The sequence below is a fragment of the Melanotaenia boesemani genome, chromosome 13, assembly GCF_017639745.1.
Source record: "Melanotaenia boesemani isolate fMelBoe1 chromosome 13, fMelBoe1.pri, whole genome shotgun sequence".
Lineage (NCBI taxonomy): Eukaryota > Metazoa > Chordata > Actinopteri > Atheriniformes > Melanotaeniidae > Melanotaenia > Melanotaenia boesemani.
Genome location: NC_055694.1, coordinates 1,370,622 through 1,389,995, shown reverse-complemented (window position 1 = coordinate 1,389,995; position 19,374 = coordinate 1,370,622). Strand labels below are relative to the sequence as shown.

Genomic DNA, 19,374 nt, shown 5'->3' with positions numbered 1-19,374 from the left:
ACTCTGTTGTTTCGTCACGGCGTTGTGTAGAGGGTGTGAAGGATCTTCCATTATCTTCGTCAGCTTGTACAGAATCAACTCCAGCGGCTCCAGAGTTACTCCAAGCACAGAACCGGCTTTCTTGATCAGTTTGTTAATTCTTTTCAAGTCTCTGGTTCTGATGCCGCTGCCCCAGCAGATTGCTGCAAAGCTGATTGCACTTTCAACAACAGACCTGTAGAACATTTGCAACATTTTGGTGCAGACGTTAAAAGATCTCAGCTTCCTTAAGAAGTAGAGTCTGCTCTGACCTTTCTTGTAAATGTACTCAGTGTTGCTTTTCCACTCAAGTCTGTTGTCCAGCTGAACTCCAAGGTACTTGTATTCCTCCACCACCTCCACCTCCTCTCCCATGATGGAAACACTTCTATGTGTGTTCTTGTTCCTCCTGAAGTCAACAATCATCTCCTTTGTTTTCTTGGTATTCAAGATGAGATGATTGTCACCGCACCATTTCACAAACTGACCGACCAGTTCTCTGTACTCTGCTTCTTGTCCATCACTGATACACCCAACAACTGCTGAGTCATCAGAGTATTTCTGCAGATGACAGAACTCAGAGTTGTACTGGAAGTCTGAGGTGTACAGCGTGAATAGAAATGGTGAAAGTACAGTCCCTTGTGGTGTTCTACTACTGAAGCAACCAGCAGTGCAGCCTCTAGCGCCCCCTCTGGTGACCCCGCACAGCCCAGTTTATTAACTGCAGACCAGTTCATATAACCAGTCGTGTTTCTTTGTGTAGCTTTTCTGGAGTTTACATCAGATTTGCTTTTTTAATTGCCGAAGCGTACGACATTCATTTAAAAAACCTCAGTTTTTCTGAAATTACAGATATTTCCAGGTTATAGATTATGATCCAGGACGTCCACCATGATCAGTACCTGCGAGACCAGAAGCGGCTTCAGAACTACAGAATCAGATCCTTCATTCAAACAGGTGCTCTGTTTGTTTGTGTTAGGATGACAGGAACAGATGGAGGTTCAGGTGCTGATACAGAAGCAGAAATCAGATGCCCCCACTGTAAAATATTGCTGTCTGAGTTTCTGTGAACAGGTTTATGACCAGAAGATGAGACCTTTAAATTCCTTGGAGAACATTTACAGGGAGTTTTTTTCCACATGCTGCCTGTGCTGAGTGTTCGTGCTGCATTCGTGTTCATCACATGAACTAAGTTACAATAATCTGGTTTAACAGTGCGTTTCCTGTCAGAGAGACAGAGGTGAGGACATCCAGAAAAGTCTCCTGTGGCACTGCTGGAGGAATAGCCGTCCCAGTTAAACCTGCAAACAGAACAATAAAAGGCCCCTGAGCCACAGTTTGTCAAACGTCATTCTCCAGCTGCAACTGCTTTTCATGTTTAAGCCAAAATCTTTTCTCTGATTTCCTCCTCATGTTTCCCCACATCCTTGACATCAAGGAGACGAGGAGGAACCAGGAATTTCCCATCAGCATCTTCACCACATCATCCAACTACGTGGAAGAACACACCTCCAAATAAAGACTGCGCTTTTCAAGAATACTGGGATCATTCAGCAGGAGTCGGAATGCTGAGATCATTCAGCAGGAGTCGGAATGCTGAGATCAGTCAGCAGGAGTCGGAATGCTGAGATCAGTAAGCAGGAGTCGGAATGCTGAGATCAGTCAGCAGGAGTCGGAATGCTGAGATCATTCAGCAGGAGTCGGAATGCTGAGATCAGTAAGCAGGAGTCGGAATGCTGAGATCATTCAGCAGGAGTCGGAATGCTGAGATCAGTCAGCAGGAGTCGGAATGCTGAGATCATTCAGCAGGAGCCGGAATGCTGAGATCAGTCAGCAGGAGTCGGAATGCTGGGATCAGTAAGCAGGAGCCGGAATGCTGAGATCATTCAGCAGGAGTCGGAATGCTGAGATCATTCAGCAGGAGTCGGAATGCTGAGATCATTCAGCAGCAGTCGGAATGCTGGGATCAGTCAGCAGGAGTCGGAATGCTGAGATCAGTCAGCAGGAGTCGGAATGCTGAGATCAGTCAGCAGGAGCCGGAATGCTGAGATCAGTAAGCAGGAGTCGGAATGCTGAGATCAGTAAGCAGGAGTCGGAATGCTGAGATCAGTCAGCAGGAGTCGGAATGCTGAGATCAGTAAGCAGGAGTCGGAATGCTGAGATCATTCAGCAGGAGTCGGAATGCTGAGATCATTCAGCAGGAGTCGGAATGCTGAGATCAGTCAGCAGGAGTCGGAATGCTGAGATCATTCAGCAGGAGCCGGAATGCTGAGATCAGTCAGCAGGAGTCGGAATGCTGGGATCAGTAAGCAGGAGCCGGAATGCTGAGATCATTCAGCAGGAGTCGGAATGCTGAGATCATTCAGCAGGAGTCGGAATGCTGAGATCATTCAGCAGCAGTCGGAATGCTGGGATCAGTCAGCAGGAGTCGGAATGCTGAGATCAGTCAGCAGGAGTCGGAATGCTGGGATCAGTCAGCAGGAGTCGGAATGCTGAGATCAGTCAGCAGGAGTCGGAATGCTGGGATCATTCAGCAGGAGTCGGAATGCTGGGATCATTCAGCAGGAGTCGGAATGCTGAGATCATTCAGCAGGAGTCGGAATGCTGAAAACATGGTCTGGTTGGGCTGCGATGATGATGATGATGAGATCAGTGATTTTATGGCTCAAACAAAAAAAATAATCTGGTCCTCCAGCTGATTGGTTGAGGTTGGTCAGCCCCTCCTCCACCTGTCAGAAGTGTTCATTTTACCCTTACTAGGTCACATGACCCACTTTTCTGGTATCTTTTCATCCGTCCCTTACCTCTGCCATTCTCTTCAGTACCAGTCCAACCATCCCCCCTTCCAGTTACCAAATATATGTCTTGGTGGTGTTGATTTGATTCCCCACAGCCTCTTCCTCCCCTCTCCTTCCTCCCTCCCTGCCCTCCTCCTCCTCCTTGTCGTCCTTATCCTTCTCGGCCTCGCTCTCCCACAGCGTGATGAGCGGCGGGTACAGCTCGTTCAGAGGGATGGACGTGGCGTGTTGCATGTAATTCTTCAGCGAGTGTCCGCAGGACTTGTGTTGCTGCATGCGGCGGCCCATGTACACCACCAGCAGCGCCATGATGGACAGAGCAAACATGGAGCCCATGACGGCCGCCAGCGCCACACTGCTTTGCCGGGACGCCACCAGTTCCACTGAAAAACCTGCCTCCTTAGTGGTGATGTTCAGGCAGGAAGTCTGGACAGGAACAGAAGGTAGGGCAGAGGAGGAGGGGGAGATGAGGGAGGAGGTGGAGCTAGAAGGGGGGGTGGTGGAGGAGGAGACGGACAGGCAGATGTGATACTCCGTGGCAGGAAGGAGGTGGGTCAGATTGTACTCCTGAACATCAGCTGGAACCTGCAGAGAGTAGAGAGCCAATCAGACGGATTGCACTCAGATAGATGTCCATCCATCCATCCATCCATCCATCCACCCACCCATCCATCCATCCATCTGTCCTTCCATTCATCCATCCATCCATCAATCCCTCCATCCATCCATCTATCATCCAACCTCCATCATCCATCCATCCATCCATCCATCTGTCCATTCATTCATCCATCCATCAATCCCTCCATCCATCCATCCATCATCCATCCATCCATCCATCCATCCATCCTTCCATTCATCCATCCATCCATCCATCCATCCATCTGTCCTTCCATTCATCCATCCATCCATCAATCCCTCCATCCATCCATCTATCATCCAACCTCCATCATCCATCCATCCATCCATCCATCTGTCCATTCATTCATCCATCCATCAATCCCTCCATCCATCCATCCATCATCCATCCATCCATCCATCCATCCATCCTTCCATTCATCCATCCATCCATCCATCCATCCATCTGTCCTTCCATTCATCCATCCATCCATCAATCCCTCCATCCATCCATCCATCATCCATCCATCCATCCATCATCCATCCATCCATCCATCCATCCATCCATCCATCCATCCATCATCCATCCATCCATCCATCCACCCACCCATCCATCCATCCATCCATCCATCAATCCCTCCATCCATCCACCCATCCATCCATCATCCATCCATCCATCCATCCATCATCCATCCACCCATCCACCCATCCACCCATCATCCATCCATCCATCCATCATCCATCCATCCATCCATCCATCCATCCATCCATCATCCATCCATCCATCCATCCATCCATCCATCCATCCAGCCATCATCCATCCATCCATCCATCCATCACCCATCCATCCATCCATCCATCCATCCATCCATCCATCATCCATCCATCATTCATCCATCATCTGTCCATCCACCACCTTCCTCCTCTTCTCCATGTGACATAAACGGAGGGATGGAAAGCCTGCTGTCCTGGATTTTTGGGATGTAGGTGTGAGGAGTCAAATTTAGTTTCAGAAAGAGACAATGGAATAAAACAAAGACTCTAACCTGCAGAAACATGCTAAAGCTAGCTGACCAGTAGCTGTTAGTAGCTACAGTAGCTGTAGAGACACTGATACCATGTAGTGGCAAAACTGAGTCTCCTCCAACGTCTAGTTAGATGATTCAGACCACAGATCCATACCATCTAATCAGTTCTCCTTCTCGTACCTATTTCAAGCCTGTCCTCTTACACTATTCAGTAGTCGTGGTTACAAAAGCAAATTAACACGATAACAAGAGGTCATGTGACCTGTATTAGTCATTTCCTGCCTGGCAGGACCCCTGTGAATGTTGATGTGCTCACCTTGGCGGTATAACTGATCTGAGGGTTGTCGATGTGCACGGTGGCGCTGGTCCACCGGGGCAGAGGAGGGGGGGGCGTTGTCCTGGTTCTGACCAACCAACAAAGCTCCTATGCTGGGGTACAACTTCCACTCCAGCACCACCGACTGGGCTTGGACCACCTGCACAGGAAACAGGAAGCAGGAACAATGTAAGTCCACATGATCCAAGTGTTGGGAAGACTCTAATGCCACCAGGTAAAAGTCACAATATGTTCATGCTGTCTCTGGTACAGGCTACAGAGAGTAGCCGAAACACATCAAGGTAAAAGTTTCCTAACTCCTTAAAAAAAGGAACATTTGTGTGATGATAATAAAAGTCTAAAATTGATTTCTTTAGAACATGTTATACATAGAAAGAGACACATGGCTGATAAATCAACAAACGCAATGATGGTCGCAGCTACCTTAGCAAGCACCACCAGAGAGGAGTTCCCCCGCCAAGGCTTCACGTTGCTGGGCTTGCTGCCCCCATCAGAGTCCACATACACAGAGACGCTCTTGGTGTCTGCTCCCTCCATGTTCCAGGCCACGCATGTGTATACACCTGAGGAGACAGACAGGTAAATTTAATACATCAGAAAAGAGGAAGTCCTGTTGGAACAAGGCTAACATGAAACGGCACTCTGACTGACCGGCGTCTGACGGCTCGGCGTGTTCGATCACCAATGCTCCGGGCTCCGACATGCAATGCTTTTTCTTCTTCCTCCTGCTCAGGCCACGCCCCTCCTCTGAAGTGATTGGTGCAGCCACCGCCTCAGTGCTCACCTGAGCAGGAAGCAGAACAGAGATTTCAGTTTTTTATCTCCAGTTTGCATCTTTTCCAGAACGGCTGAAACCAGTGTTTACTGGTCTGGCTTAGAAGAAAACCATTTTCAGTTTAACAATAATCAGCATGTTCAGTCATTTCATGATGAGACTGCCAGGCCAGAGGGACTCTGAGAGGAGGTCCTGGTCTTGTTTTTATCTGCACCACAGCTCATTGTTCACGAACAAAGCGTGTCAACTGTTGAACGGAGGATGAGAAGGGCCAGCAAACCCGAGTCAGCCGCCATGAGGAGGGCAGTGCTGTGGAGGGGCCAGAAACCAGACTGGACTTGCTCAGACTGGTATTATGTGGATTTCCACTGCAACTATATTTTCAAGTATTTTGGAGAGGAAAGATAAACTGGAAATAAAATGGAAATTACTGACGTCATTGGGGTCTAAACCAGGATTTTTCAGTCTAAAATGCATGGATGGTCACCTCCAGCCATCGAGGGCTTCTGTCCTGCGGGTTTTAGATGCTTCCCTGCTTCAACACACCTGATTCAGTTTAATGGCTCATTGTGCAGAAATTGACAACAAGCTGTTGGAGTAGGAAACATACAGAACCTGCAGGACTGCAGCCCTCGAGGTCCGGAAATGGCCATCCTTGCATAATGGATATACAGTAAGTGACACAGGGCGCCATCTACTGGTAAACGCCAACATAACAAGTCAGATTAGGGCTCCATTCACACTCAAGGCAAAAATGACTCAATTCCAACCTTTTTGTCCAGATGTAACCCATATCTGGTCTTTCCATGAGACTCTGAACAGCACAAATCCGGTTCATTAAAATTCAACCCAAGCCGCTTACACATGTGGTACTAAGGCTACACTGACACCAGGATAGTCCGCTAGACTTGGTACAGCTGGGGATTCGGTTCAGTTGGGGGGAGCAATATTCTTCTGGACCGAGTTTGTGTTCACGATACACTACTGAAACGAATCGGACCTTTCTTAAGGAGAAGACCAGGGGATGAGGGGAGGTCTCAGAGAGAAGACGGAATGAAGACGATGCTGGACTAGATCTTGTTAGGTGGTCTCAGTTGTTAGGGGGTCAGTAGAGCCTCTTTAATGCTCAATTTTTTGGGTTGTTCATATAATTTAGATGCAACCACCATCAGACTTCAGTGTGAACAATTTATGGCCCTGAAGTCCCCACATGAGCAGAAAAACATCAGATATGATCCCAAACATACTTAGGACCACAGATGAAAAACTTTATTTGTCCCAGAGGGCGATTTGAAACACAGTCGTAGCAGCAGTACACAAAAACCGCAGGTGCCGACAAAAATGTCCCCAAGACTCCGCCCACCTTATCTCCAGTTGGTGTCACCCAGTAGAACTGGGGGGTGGGGTCAGCATCTGCCCAACACTCCAACGTGATTGGTTGTCCTATGCTCACGTTCATGGTTGGAGGGAAGGCGTGAGGCGAGATGTTAGGCAGGCAGCTGTTGGCCCCGCCCCCTCCCCATCCAGTTGCCACCACTTCCTGCAGCACTTGGCCAATCAGGTGTGACGGGGAGAAGCAGAGGGTGACGGAGGTCTCCAGCAGCTTCAGACGAGACTGGTTGCCTAGGTGAGGCCCCCAGGAGGAGAGACAGTCACAGCGCAGGGGGTTAGAGTACAGGGACACCTCTTCCAGAGCCGGGAGAGAGGAGAGGAGGTCACCGGAGAGGAGGCTGAGCTGGTTGCAATGGAGGAGGAGAGTCCGGAGGGAGGGCAGGGCACTGAGTGGGGAGGACAGGAGTAAATGAAACAACAACACATCTGAATCCATTTTTCATTTAGGCTTCATTAAATCTGACACAGCCACACGCCTCCTTCACCACGAGAGGAGGGAATTCCTTAATCTCTGGGATATTAGATCCTATCTGGGGAGACTCAGACAGGAAGCAGCGGATGAGATGTTTTAAACCGTTTTTTCTTCCTGATGAACATCAAGTCTTCCTCAAACAGAAATATTACACTGCGTTCATTTATAATAATAATCTGAGTTCATAAAAGACCTTAAACAGAAACATGATGGTCACCTGAAGGCCTGCGGGTCCATGTAGGACAGCTGAGGGTTGTTGCAGAGCTCCAGCTTGGCCATTTCTGGAAGGTTCTGGAAGGCTTCCCGCTCCACCATCAGCAGCTCCTCCATGTTGTTCAGACTGAAGACAAACACAGCGTGGCATCGGATCAGTCTGAACCAGCCAGAAGCCAGGAGGCCCTCTCTGTTGGGTCCGAGTCACAGGAAGGAAGACCAGGACCAGGTTTCAAGACTCACCTGAGTTCCTCCAAGTGCTGAAGGTTCTGGAAGTCTCCCTGTTGGATTCGGCTGATCGGGTTCCTGTTCAGGTCCAGGAACTTCAGGTTTGGGAGCATGCTTAGAGCATCCCGAGGAACAGACCTGGAGGAAGGATAACAGTTCATTCAGACCTTCCTGGGTCTCTTCAAATCTACCAATCCCAGCCCTCCCAGTCAGCGGTGGTGTCCCCCAGGGCTCCATCCTCCGGCCCCTCCTGTTCAATATTTACCTTCTTCTGGGCAAGATTTTCTGGAAAACATTATTTCCATTTCCACCGTTACCAAGACGACAAGAACAACAACAACAACAGTAGGACTGTGTCCATCACCAGACTAGAGGTATCAGGGATAATTTATTCACCTCTATTTGTAACTTCCAACCTTTGTGGAGCATAAACTGGAAGTAAACCACACCCCGGCAGTGGCGCACTCACCTGAGTCGGTTGTCGTAGAAAGACAGGCTTTCGAGGTAGTCGAGGCCCCTGAAGGCAGCGGACGGGACCGAGACCAGTCCCATTCCAGCCAGAACCAGGCTGTGGAGGCGGGACAGAGGCAGGAAGTTCTTCTCCTCTAATCCCAGGATGGGGTTCTCCCCGATCATCAGGATCTCCAGGGACGGCAGGGACTCGAACCAGCGACTGTCGATGGCCACTAGACGGTTGGAGTTCAGATGGAGTCTGAAAGATGAAGCGGAGAACAGGAAACTGGTTGAGACTGAACCAGATGATGGAAACGTTTTACCAGACAGGAACAGGAACTCCAGGTGGGTTTCAGGTGGTTCTGAAGGTCTATCGTTCTCCTCCTGACTTCAGACTTACCCCGTTAAAGTCTGGAGCAAAGAAACGCCTGGATATGAGAGAGGTTTTTACAAAACTGAGATTATTGTGTTTGGTAGCAAAGAGAAGCGGGTCAGCATCACCTGGAGACCCTTAAAACCACCAACCAGGATGAAAACCTGCCCCTAGGCTCAGATCTGACATCACAGCTGTCACTAACAGCTTTTACCAGCTCAGAAACATCAAGAGAATTAAACATTTAGTCTCCCAGTAAGACCAGTAGAATCTCCAGGGGCCGGTCGGATTTCAGTTATCGGATTGGATCAAATCTTAAAAATGGGTTGTTCAAAACGGAAATCCAAGTTCTGAAATCCACTTGGATCACGTAATCCAGTCCTGGTTGTTATCCGGATAAAACCCTCAGTTTGGGTTGTTCAGAACTTTTAAGTAGAATCTGGATAACTTTGATCCAAAAACACAGGATTATCCTGATCCCAACAGAGGGCAGGATTACCAGGCGGATTTCAGGAACAGCTGATCAAATAATAAAACTCTTTCTTTGGTGCAGATGCTTGTATTTGTTTTATGCAGTGTTACAGTGATAAAGAGGTTAACATAGGGACAGGCTCCTATAAAGCCTTTCAGTGTAGTAAAATAAAACGGTAAGAAAAAATAAAAAATAAAAACATGACATCATCACATCCCCACGAAATAAACCCCCAAACAAATCCAGTAACAAACACTAATAAAATGTTCCTGGTATTCATTGCTGCATCATCAGTAAAGAATCTGTCAAAAAAAGAAAAATGATGCATCCCTCTACACGTCCCGTCCGTCCCTCATTCTGACAGAAAGCCAGAGGTTGGGCCTCCACACAGGGCTCAGGTGCATCATGAACATGGTCAGAGAGAGGGACAGTCCACCTAGTCGCCATTTGATGCAGGACAATACGTGTTACATGCTCCCACAGGTAGAAGGCATGCAGACGTCTCTTCTACCCGATCATGTGACGGCAGCCATCTACATGCTGGAAATCCGGATTAGGTGATCCTGAAAATCTGGATCAGGGTGATCCAGTCCAGAGTAAAAAAAAAGGTGATCCGCTGTCCCAAAAAACGGGATTCCCAAATCCGGATAGCTTTTATCCGGAATAAATTTTTTGAACAACCGGCTCCAGTAGACTGGATTACTGTACTGGTAGGCAAGGCAAATTTATTTTTATAGCACATTTCATGTACAAGACAATTCAAAGTGCTTTACATAAAACATAAAAACATTACAGCAGGTGCAGAAAGTAATACAAGTGCATTAAAAAATAAAACAAAGATTAAAAGAAATGCAATTAATGAAATTAAACAGAACGAAGATGCTAAAATAAAATAGATAAAATGCAAGAAATGAAGTTCCAGTGTGGGAAAGACAATATTAAAACATGATTCCAGCTTAAAGAACCAGATCCAGATCTGGACTGTAAATAAAAACTAGTCCATGCAGCAGAGAACAGGTGGGTCTTTAACCTGGATCTAAATAAACTGAGTGTTTCAGCTGATCTGAGGCTTTCTGGGAGTTTGTTCCAGACATGTGGAGCATAGAAGCTGAATGCAGCTTCTCCATGTCTGGTTCTGACTCTGGAACTGATAAGAACCTGGATCCAGATGACCTGAGGGTTCTGGTAGGTTCATACTGGGTCAAGAGGTCTCTGATGTATGTTGGTCCTAAACCATTCAGAGCTTCTAGACCAGCAGCAGAACTTTAAAGTCTATCCTCTGACGGACCGGCAGCCAGTGTAAAGACCTCAGAGCTGGACTGATGTGGTCCACTTTCTTGGTCTTAGTGAGGACTGGAGCAGCAGAGTTCTGGATCAGCTGCAGGAGTCTGACTGATGTTTTAGGTAGAACCTGTAAAAATACTGTTACAATAATCAAGCCGACTAAAGATGGAAGCTGGACTAGTTTTTCCAGGTCCTGCTGAGACATCACATCTTTTACCCTTGATATGTTCTTAAGGTGATAGTAGGCTGTCTTTGTGGTTCCCTTCATGTGGTTCTCAAAGTTTAGGTCTGAGTCCATCACTAGACCCAGATTTCTGGCCTGTTTGGTGGGTTTTAGGTCTGAGTCTATCACTACACCCAGATTTCTGGCCTGGTTTTTGGTTTTTAGGTCTGAGTCCATCACTAGACCCAGATTTCTGGTCTGGTTGGTGGTTTTTAGATGTATAGACTGAAGCTATGTGGTGACCTTTAATCGTTTCTCTTTGGCTCCAAAGACCATCACCTCAGTTTAGTTTTTTGTTTAACTGAAGAAAGTTCAAACTCATCCAGCCATTAATCTCCTCAATACATTTACCAAGAGCCTGTACGAGGCCTCGGTCTCCTGGTGACATTGTAATATATACCTGTGTGTCATCTGCGTAGCTATGGTAACTAATGTTGTTCTTTATAACCTGTGCCAGTGGGAGCATGTAGATGTTAAACAAAAGAGGCCCCAGGATGGAACCTTGGTGAACTCCACATGTAATTCTTGTCTGCTCAGATGTAAAGTTACCTACTGACACAAAGTACTTCCTGTTCTCTAAATAAGATTTAAACCAGTGTAGCGCCAGAGAGGCCACCCAGTTCTCCAGTTATTGAGGACTGGTCTTGAACAGGACTTCCCAGTAAGACCAGTAAACATCTGCATCTCATCCACATGCTGCTGCTGGAGTTTTAACAGGACTAAGAGATCTGAACACATCACACCAGTTATAGTTTATACTGGTTTCCGATTAATACTGGTTTCTGGTTTTTACTGGTTTCTGGTCAGACACAGAATAGAATTTAAACCCTGCTGATTGTTCACATCCCAGAATCCATCTGTGATACGTTAAGAGAATATAAATCTAGCAAGACTCCAAGATCCAAGGACTCAGGTCAGCTAGTCCAGTCCAGACTCCAGTCCAGAGTCCAGACCAGAGTCCAGTCCAGAGGCTAGACCAGAGTCCAGTCCAGAGTCCAGACCAGAATCCAGTCCAGAGTCCAGACCAGAGTCCAGTCCAGAATCCAGACCAGACTCCAGTCCAGAGTCCAGTCCAGAGTCCAGACCAGACTCCAGTCCAGAGTCCAGACCAGAGTCCAGTTTAAAAACCTTTCTTTTCTCATGAAATCTGCTCTGTATCTGTTAAATGTTGCTGCTTTTAATAGTTTTAACTATTTTACAGATTTCTTGTCTGAATATAGTTTCTTCTTCTATGGACCTATTTACGTGCTTTTAAAGTTTCTTCCTGTTGTCATGCTTTCATGTTTTATGTAGAGCTCATTGAGTTGTCTCGTACATGTAAATGTGACGTACAGATAAACCCGCCGAAGTTCTGCTCTTAAAGCTTCCAGGGGTTTTATGCTGGTCTGGGTTTTCTTTGGGGTTTTCAGATGGATTTCCTAAATTGGAGAAATTACCGCAGCAGGTTGGTGAGACCATCAAAGGCTTTGGGTCCGATGGAGGAGATGTGGTTGTGGTTAATGTAGAGTTCTTCCAGGCTGGACAGGTTCCTCAGACTGAAGTCCTCCAACTCCTCAATGTGGTTCTCCTCCATGTAGAGAGTCACCAGGTGGCCCAGAGAGGCGAGGCCCATGGAGCTCACCTGGACAGACGGGATTGATTTCACCATAAAGAAATGAAGACATTGCAGACACCAAAACATCTCATCACATCTACAAAGAAACCTCCCCAAACTCTGGACATTCTGATGGACTGCCCTGCTGAGGAAGACACACATTTTGGGTTGTCATGTGACATGTTACCATGTGACCACAGGTGTGTTACCTGTTTAAAGTGGTTCTGTGACAGGTCCAGTTCTGTCAGGTTGGCCAGACTCTGCAGTTCAGAAGTGATGGAGGAGATGTTGTTGCTCTGTAGAAGAAGAACCTGAAACAAACGAAGAAGACGTCAGGTCATCTCACAGGTTTAAACCTGCTTACAGCAGGTGGACCTGGCCTTTCATAAAACAGTCGGTGGATTGTGGTGCCCTCAGCTGTGGCATTAGCATAGAGCCAAGTGTCATCAGCATAGCAATGAAAAGAGAAACCATGGCGGCTGACGACCTGGCTGAGAGGGATGAGGTAGAGGATGGGGCCAGGGACTGACCCCTGGGGAACTCCATAGAGGACTGTGTGGGTTGGAGGTGGAGTGACACAGGGAGATGTATTCTGTCCGATTTGTGAGGTATGACTGAAACCTACTAAGGGCAGAGTTAGTGAGTCCAGTAATGAAACGGAGCCGGTTTATTAGGGGGACATGGTCAGCTGTGTCAAATGCAGCAGGTAGGTCCAGGAGGACGAGATGGGATGGAGAACCGGCATCAGTAGGTCATTTGTGACTCGTACAAGTCCCGTTTCTGTACTGTGCGAAAACCAGACTAGAATTTTTCATAGAGGTTATTGAGTTTTAGGTTATTCTCTAGGTGGGGGGCAACTGCCTTGGCAAGTACTTTGGACATGAAGGGGAGACTGGAGATGGGCCTGTAATTGGAAAGGACTTCTGGGTCAAGGGTGTGCTTTTTTAGAAGTGGTCTAATAATGGCTTGCTTTAGGACAGGGGGGGATGTGGCCACTTTGGAGAGAGTGATTTATAGCAGAGATGATCAGGGGGCTTCAGGCACTGACATGGGTTTTTACCAGGGAGGAAGGGACAGGGTCCAGAGCACAGGTGGAGGGTTTCATCACCTCTACTGGCGAAACCAGAGGGAAGCAGTTTAGGGGTTGGGAGATGTTGGAGGAACCAGAAAGGGCAGAGTGAATGTATGTATCTTACAGGTGAAAAAATCCATGAAGCGGTTGCATTGCTCTGCTGTACTGCCAGTAAGTGGGGGGTTGTGGTTTGAGACATGGGGGGTCAGGGGAGAAAAGGTGTTTGGAATTTCCTGGAGGCTTGTTTATAGATGGTGAGACCAGGTGAAGTCACCTGTGTGTCAGCAGAGATGTTTGGGGGAACTCTCTGCAGGTGGAGCTCGTTGCAGTCCACTGTCCTCGCCTGGTGATACACCGACTGTGGAGTGTACCACGGTCTCGTCTCACACACACACTGCAGAGGACACAGTGCAGCGCCACCTGCAGGACAAACACAGATCAGCTGGTCGTCTTGTTTACCTGAAGAAAACAAGCAACGGCTGTCTACCTTGGCTGGCCACGCACACTCCAGCTCCCACTGAGGAGATAACCAGGGACAGGAGAAGCTCGGAGAGGACTGCACATCCCATACTGGTCCAAGGTTTAGAAGGTGAGGAAGGACGAAGCAAGATGTGTTCCTCTGAGCGGTCTCCAGGAGACGGATCTGGGGACAGAAAGTTGGAGTGAATAAACCATTAAAGATGCAGCAAACGGTTGTCATGGATACATGGGATGCCAAGCATAAACCTTTCACGTAAAAGCTGTCACACTGTCATTAATAGTCTAACTTTCCTTGTATTTTACACACTTTTCTACATGAACCCAACGTGAAGCTGCCGTCACATTTACACATTTCTCACCTGTTGACACGTGTAGTTCACAGTCTGGTTAAATGTAGGAAAATGTGTAAAATAGGAGGAAGATGAGATAAATAATGGAGATGTGATGTGAAATGTTTACACCCCACGTGGTATGGACCCCTCTGAAGCAGACAAACATCCGGAAGAGTCAGGTTAAAAATACCTCCCTGACACACCGAGTTCATGTAACCAGACAGCTGTGATGATGATGATGGTGATGCTGATGTTCTAGGGTCAGACACACACAACAGGGTAGAAAACCGGGACACCTTCCCTCTGCTGCCATGGCAACCATCCAGGAAGTGACACTGCAGGATAAAGGGGGAGGGAGTGACCTCTGAGCATCTCTGTGATTGGCTGGGCTGCTTCCAGTGACCTAAATCCTAAATGCATCAAATGACAGTGAATGCACCACAGTCAGAGCTGATGTTTTCTCCTCTGCTGAACCACATCTGGACTCTGTGAAGGCTGAGCATCATAGGACAGAGTCCAGCAGCTGACGAGGTCTCTGCAGTTACTTTACTGACTGTAAGGTTTCAGTTCTTAGAGCAGCAGAGTTGATGAAGAAACATCCAGGTGTGTTCCAGAAAGGTTATTTTATCCGTGTTGTGCATACGTTGGGTTTTCTGTAAACACTGAACTGAACACAAAACATCTGTAAATAAAGAAGCTGAACTTGTTGGAATCACATGAGGTCCTGTAACAGTCACTGACTACATTTTCACCGGCGCTACACCCACTTCATACTACATTACCCAACATGCATCACACATTCTAGCATAACAAACCAGCAACGCTCCTCAGCGACGTTGGTGCAGTCCTGCTTGGAAATGGCAAGCGGAGGTGAAGGGAGGGAAGCTGCAGGCGCAGCATCACATGCTTCGTCTGCTTAGACTTCCAGGAAAATTACGTTCTGGCTGCAGAACATTCCAAAAATAAAAATCTAACATTTCAATGCAGGTTATGTCTGCGCTTAAAAAGCAAGTTAGAACGTCGGCTGAAGCATCCGCCCACTTCAAGAGGAGATCTGCAAAACCTCGCCATTAAAATAGAAGCCGTTAGGAAAGGACTAGACCCCCTGCCAACGGCCCTGAACCGCCCGGACCACACTGCCTGCAGCCTTCAGGGGCAGGACTTCCCAGCTTCAGGTTGGCTGGTTAGTAACAGATTTCTCTAGTTCAGGTTTTCATTCTCACTTCTAACTTAAAACTGAAATTAAAACTTGCACAACTCTGATGGTTATCAGGTCCTTTCCAGACTATCTGGAGTCCATCCTCCTGCAGAGAGAAAGACCACCAGGAAGACTTCCAGGAGAGGACATCCCAGCAGGTTCAGATCCCAGAGCTACATCTCAGACTCTCCAGGTCTCAGTTAGCACGTTAGAAATTTAGAAAAAGTTGCTAAAAGAAAAAAGAAAAAAGAACAGCACGGCTTCAGTTGGCAAAGCTGCATCTGAACAAACCACCAGACTTCTGGGACCAGGTCCTCTGGACAGACCAGACCAGAGTGGACATGTTTGGACCTTAAACACCTCATACTAGCTGTTATAAAATAAACTATCTGTAAACAAACGTAAAGGTAAAGGTACAGCAAGAAGTCCAGCCAGGTAGATACAGGAAGTAAAACTAACAGAAAGTGAAACCAACAGGAAGTGAAAGTAACAGGAAGTAAAAATAACAGGAAGTAAACCAACAGGAAGTAAAAATAACAGGAAGTGAAAGTAACAGGAAGTGAAATTAACAGGAAGTAAAAATAACAGGAAGTAAACCAACAGGAAGTAAAAATAACAGGAAGTAAAATTAACAGGAAGTAAACAAGATAAAAAGTAACACAGAAAATAACACAGGAAGTGAAGATGACCGTGTGGTGACGGTGTCTCCGCCCACCTTCCTCCCGCAGTTCACTGCAGGTGTTTTCTTCAGGTGAGTCAGAAATAACGGTCGGATTGTTTCTATTTTCTCTTCATGAGCAAGAAAACACGTCGAACCTGAATGCAGCGCTGCATCAATCTGACATCACGAACATCCTTTTAACCCAGCACACACCGAAGGTCTCATCCTCCTCTTCCTCACACTCATCCTTCTCATATCCTGCTTCCTCCTCCTCATCCTCTTCATCCTCTTTCACCTCATCCTCCTCTTCCTCCTCAGCAGATGGAATATTGATGAGGTGACATGAAATATTTAATGAGCAGCGAGCGCCTCATTAACGGTCCTGAGAGAGGAGAACCAGACGAAGGTTAATTTAATTTAGGTCTTTGTGAGGACCTTTGAGCAAGGCAGCAGTAACACGAAGGAAGAAGAACCTGTTTCATCAGGACAGAATTACAAGTCGGCAGTTTCCCTTCAGGTGGATGAATGTTTTCCATTTTCATGAGAAACGATCTTTCCATCAGAATTATGAGCTCGGAAGGAAACGGTTCTATCTGGTCCACAGCAGGAACCTCTACGTTTCCATCATCAAACACATGAAGAAGAGTCGTGCTCAAGAGAAGAAGAACGTGGAGGAATCAGAGGTTGTTGATGCTGTTTCATGAGAAGTTTGAAGAAACATCTGAAAGATGGAGGAACAGACGTATGTGATGAAAGAAAAGACAGAAAAGATGGAGAACTCAGGATGGATGGAGGAATGCTGGTGCAGTTTCTCTCAGAGGAACAAGGTCTTCGTTTGCTCCTCATCAGGTGATTTAATCCGCAGGTGAAGGTTGTTGGTGGACGAACTTCCAGACGGTGGCGATCTCTGACTTCACCACTAGGGGGCAGCAGGAGCCCAGAGAGACGCAAAACAACCAGAATCCACCAAACATGACAAGATCCAGGTGCTCCAGTTCTTCCATGTGTTTGAGGTGTCCTAGGTCTTCAAGGAGTTCCAGGAGTTCCAGGCTACCTGGACTGGCACACTGTGGATCCTGATGAGACTGGAAGGGGTTCTGTCGGAACGGAACATCTCTGACAGGTAAATCCTGACAAGCTGAAGTCAAACTGAGAGGCTACATGAGTCAGTGTTACCGTGGAAACCTCCTGAAGTAAAAATCTTTCTTCATCCTTCATATTTGCTAGGGAGGATGAAGAGGAGGAGGAGGAGGAGATCATGTGATGCAGCTGCTTCATGGATTCGCTCAGGTTCTGATCGGAGATGATGAAGGTTTGATGTGAGGAAGATGAAGTTGGATCAGAACTGAACCTGAATCCAGATGTAAACCAACAGTTGATGCTGCGTTCACTGTCCCTCGAGGAGTTGACGGATGTGCCGTGTTATGAGACTTTTGTTTAGTAAAATAAACATCAATCTTTGAACAACTATGACGTTATTTCTTAAGATCAGTGGTGATTCAACGCAGCATCAAACTACCGAACGTCTCAAACTTCCAGAGAAATAAACCTGCAGACGGCGGAAGGATACACTGCTGCCAGTAAATAGTTCCCATTTCTGTCCTTTCATTCAGTTTCAGAAACACACATACGCACGTGCACACGCTTCCTCTGACGAAGACCAGGTGATCACGTGATGAAATCCACCTTTTCTGCTTCTCAGCAACACCAGAATCTCAGGTTGGCAGAACTCTTCTGTAGTTCCGGTTTCGTCCAGCAGAGGCGCTGCTGTGACTGTCAAACAGCACGCGCTGATCCAACCTGTCGGACCCAGGAGCCGAACCGGAACATGAGTGCGCCTCTCGTGGTTCGGACCGGCCGAACCGAACCGAACCGCCTCCTCACAAACGCCAGAACTGAACTTCCTGCGCCTCGAACACCCAGAGAACAGCGGGCGTCACGTGGCCCGCTCGTTCCTGCGGTCCCTCTTCATCCTCCTCCTCCTCCTCTTACTAAGGCCTCTCTATGTTTCGGAACATCCGCTTCTGATATCCCGGTGCGCGCTCACCTGCTCCTCCGCGCGCAGCCGCAGCTCCTCGCGCTCCGAACTGCTGCGGGGTCCGTAGGCCGCCTTCAGACACGCAGAAACCGGCTCGCAGAGTCACTCACAGTCGGCCTGGTTCTCCGGTTCGGTCCGAGGTTCTGTTGATCCGGATCCACGTCCTCCCGGTTTTATCTGGAGCATCAGCCTCCTGTTCTCTGTCAGGTCCGCAGCAGCTGACTCGGGATCAGCCAATCAGGTCACAGACAGCTGGATGAGGAGAGAGGGGGGAGGGATGACGTAATGCTCCAGATTTCCTCCTCTTCCTCACTTCTTCTTCTTCTCTGTTTAACTTGTGTTTGTTTCAGGAGTTTGAAGAAATTAATTAAAGTTGGAAATTCGGGTTCTGATCCAGAATTCCGGTCTGCTGTCTAAGAACTGATCCGGATCCTGTCCAACATGTGGAGGCTCCTTCAGGACGAGCATCACGTTTGATTCCGTTTTCCAGAAGTTTCTTCACTTGATGGAACGTACACGGTAAATGGTCTGAACTTATATGGCGCTTTTATCCAAAGTGCTTTACATGTACCTCATCTTCACACACACGTTCACACACACGTTCACACACTGATGGCGGAAGCTGCCACGCAAGGCGCCAACTACGACCATCGTGATGTCACGGACATGACGTAGGTCAGGATGACGGTGAGGTGATGAAGGCAGGAAGGAGAAAAAGAGGAGGATGATGTCAGAGGATGAAGTTGGATCAGGAGCAGCGAGTCGGTACCAGAATCTTCCAAACCTGGATCACCGGAACCATCCGATGGTTCTGGATCTGAACACTGGAAAACCATCCTGGATCTGAAATCCAGTCCTATGTGGACTAAAACTGAGCAGTAGTTGTCATCATCAGTGTGTGTGTGTGTTGGGATTCAACTCCCCTTCTGAACCACTTGGCAGGTTTAACATAACCAGGTTAAGTTCTGGTTATCTGCTTTAACCAACCCAAACCCTCCATCAGAACCGGGCCATAAAAACCAGCAAACCTGCACAAAGAAGCTGCCGAGTACTTCTGATACTTCAAAGTGAACGACTGAAAAATGAACCACATCATGATAGGAGGTGATTTTTCTTACAGGCTCTGATACCTGAAGCCGAACTGGGAGCTGGATCCGCAGAGACGGGTCTAACTGAAGGTTCTGCTTCCTGTCAGTCTCCATCACCTCCAGAACTAAAAACCTCTCAAATATCACTAAAACGTTTTTACACTGTCATGAGGCGTTTTTCAGACGTGTTGATAAAAAAAGAAAGTTGCAAAAGTGTAACGAAAACACTT

General features: G+C 47.5%; 1 protein-coding gene across 1 annotated transcript; it reads right to left on the bottom strand.

The window, feature by feature from the left end:
* Positions 1 to 672: 672 nt before the first annotated feature.
* si:ch211-180f4.1 (uncharacterized protein LOC100144405 homolog) lies at positions 673 to 16,382 on the bottom strand. The gene is given in 15 exon segments (XM_042005034.1): positions 673 to 1,319; positions 2,823 to 3,401; positions 4,776 to 4,844; positions 4,846 to 4,935; positions 5,220 to 5,359; positions 5,448 to 5,580; positions 6,935 to 7,349; positions 7,653 to 7,775; positions 7,892 to 8,014; positions 8,346 to 8,588; positions 12,118 to 12,302; positions 12,485 to 12,586; positions 13,622 to 13,767; positions 13,835 to 13,990; positions 16,073 to 16,382. Coding segments are annotated over 13 exon segments (2,385 nt in total). The 5' UTR covers positions 13,917 to 13,990; positions 16,073 to 16,382; the 3' UTR covers positions 673 to 1,319; positions 2,823 to 2,867.
* Positions 16,383 to 19,374: the final 2,992 nt, after the last annotated feature.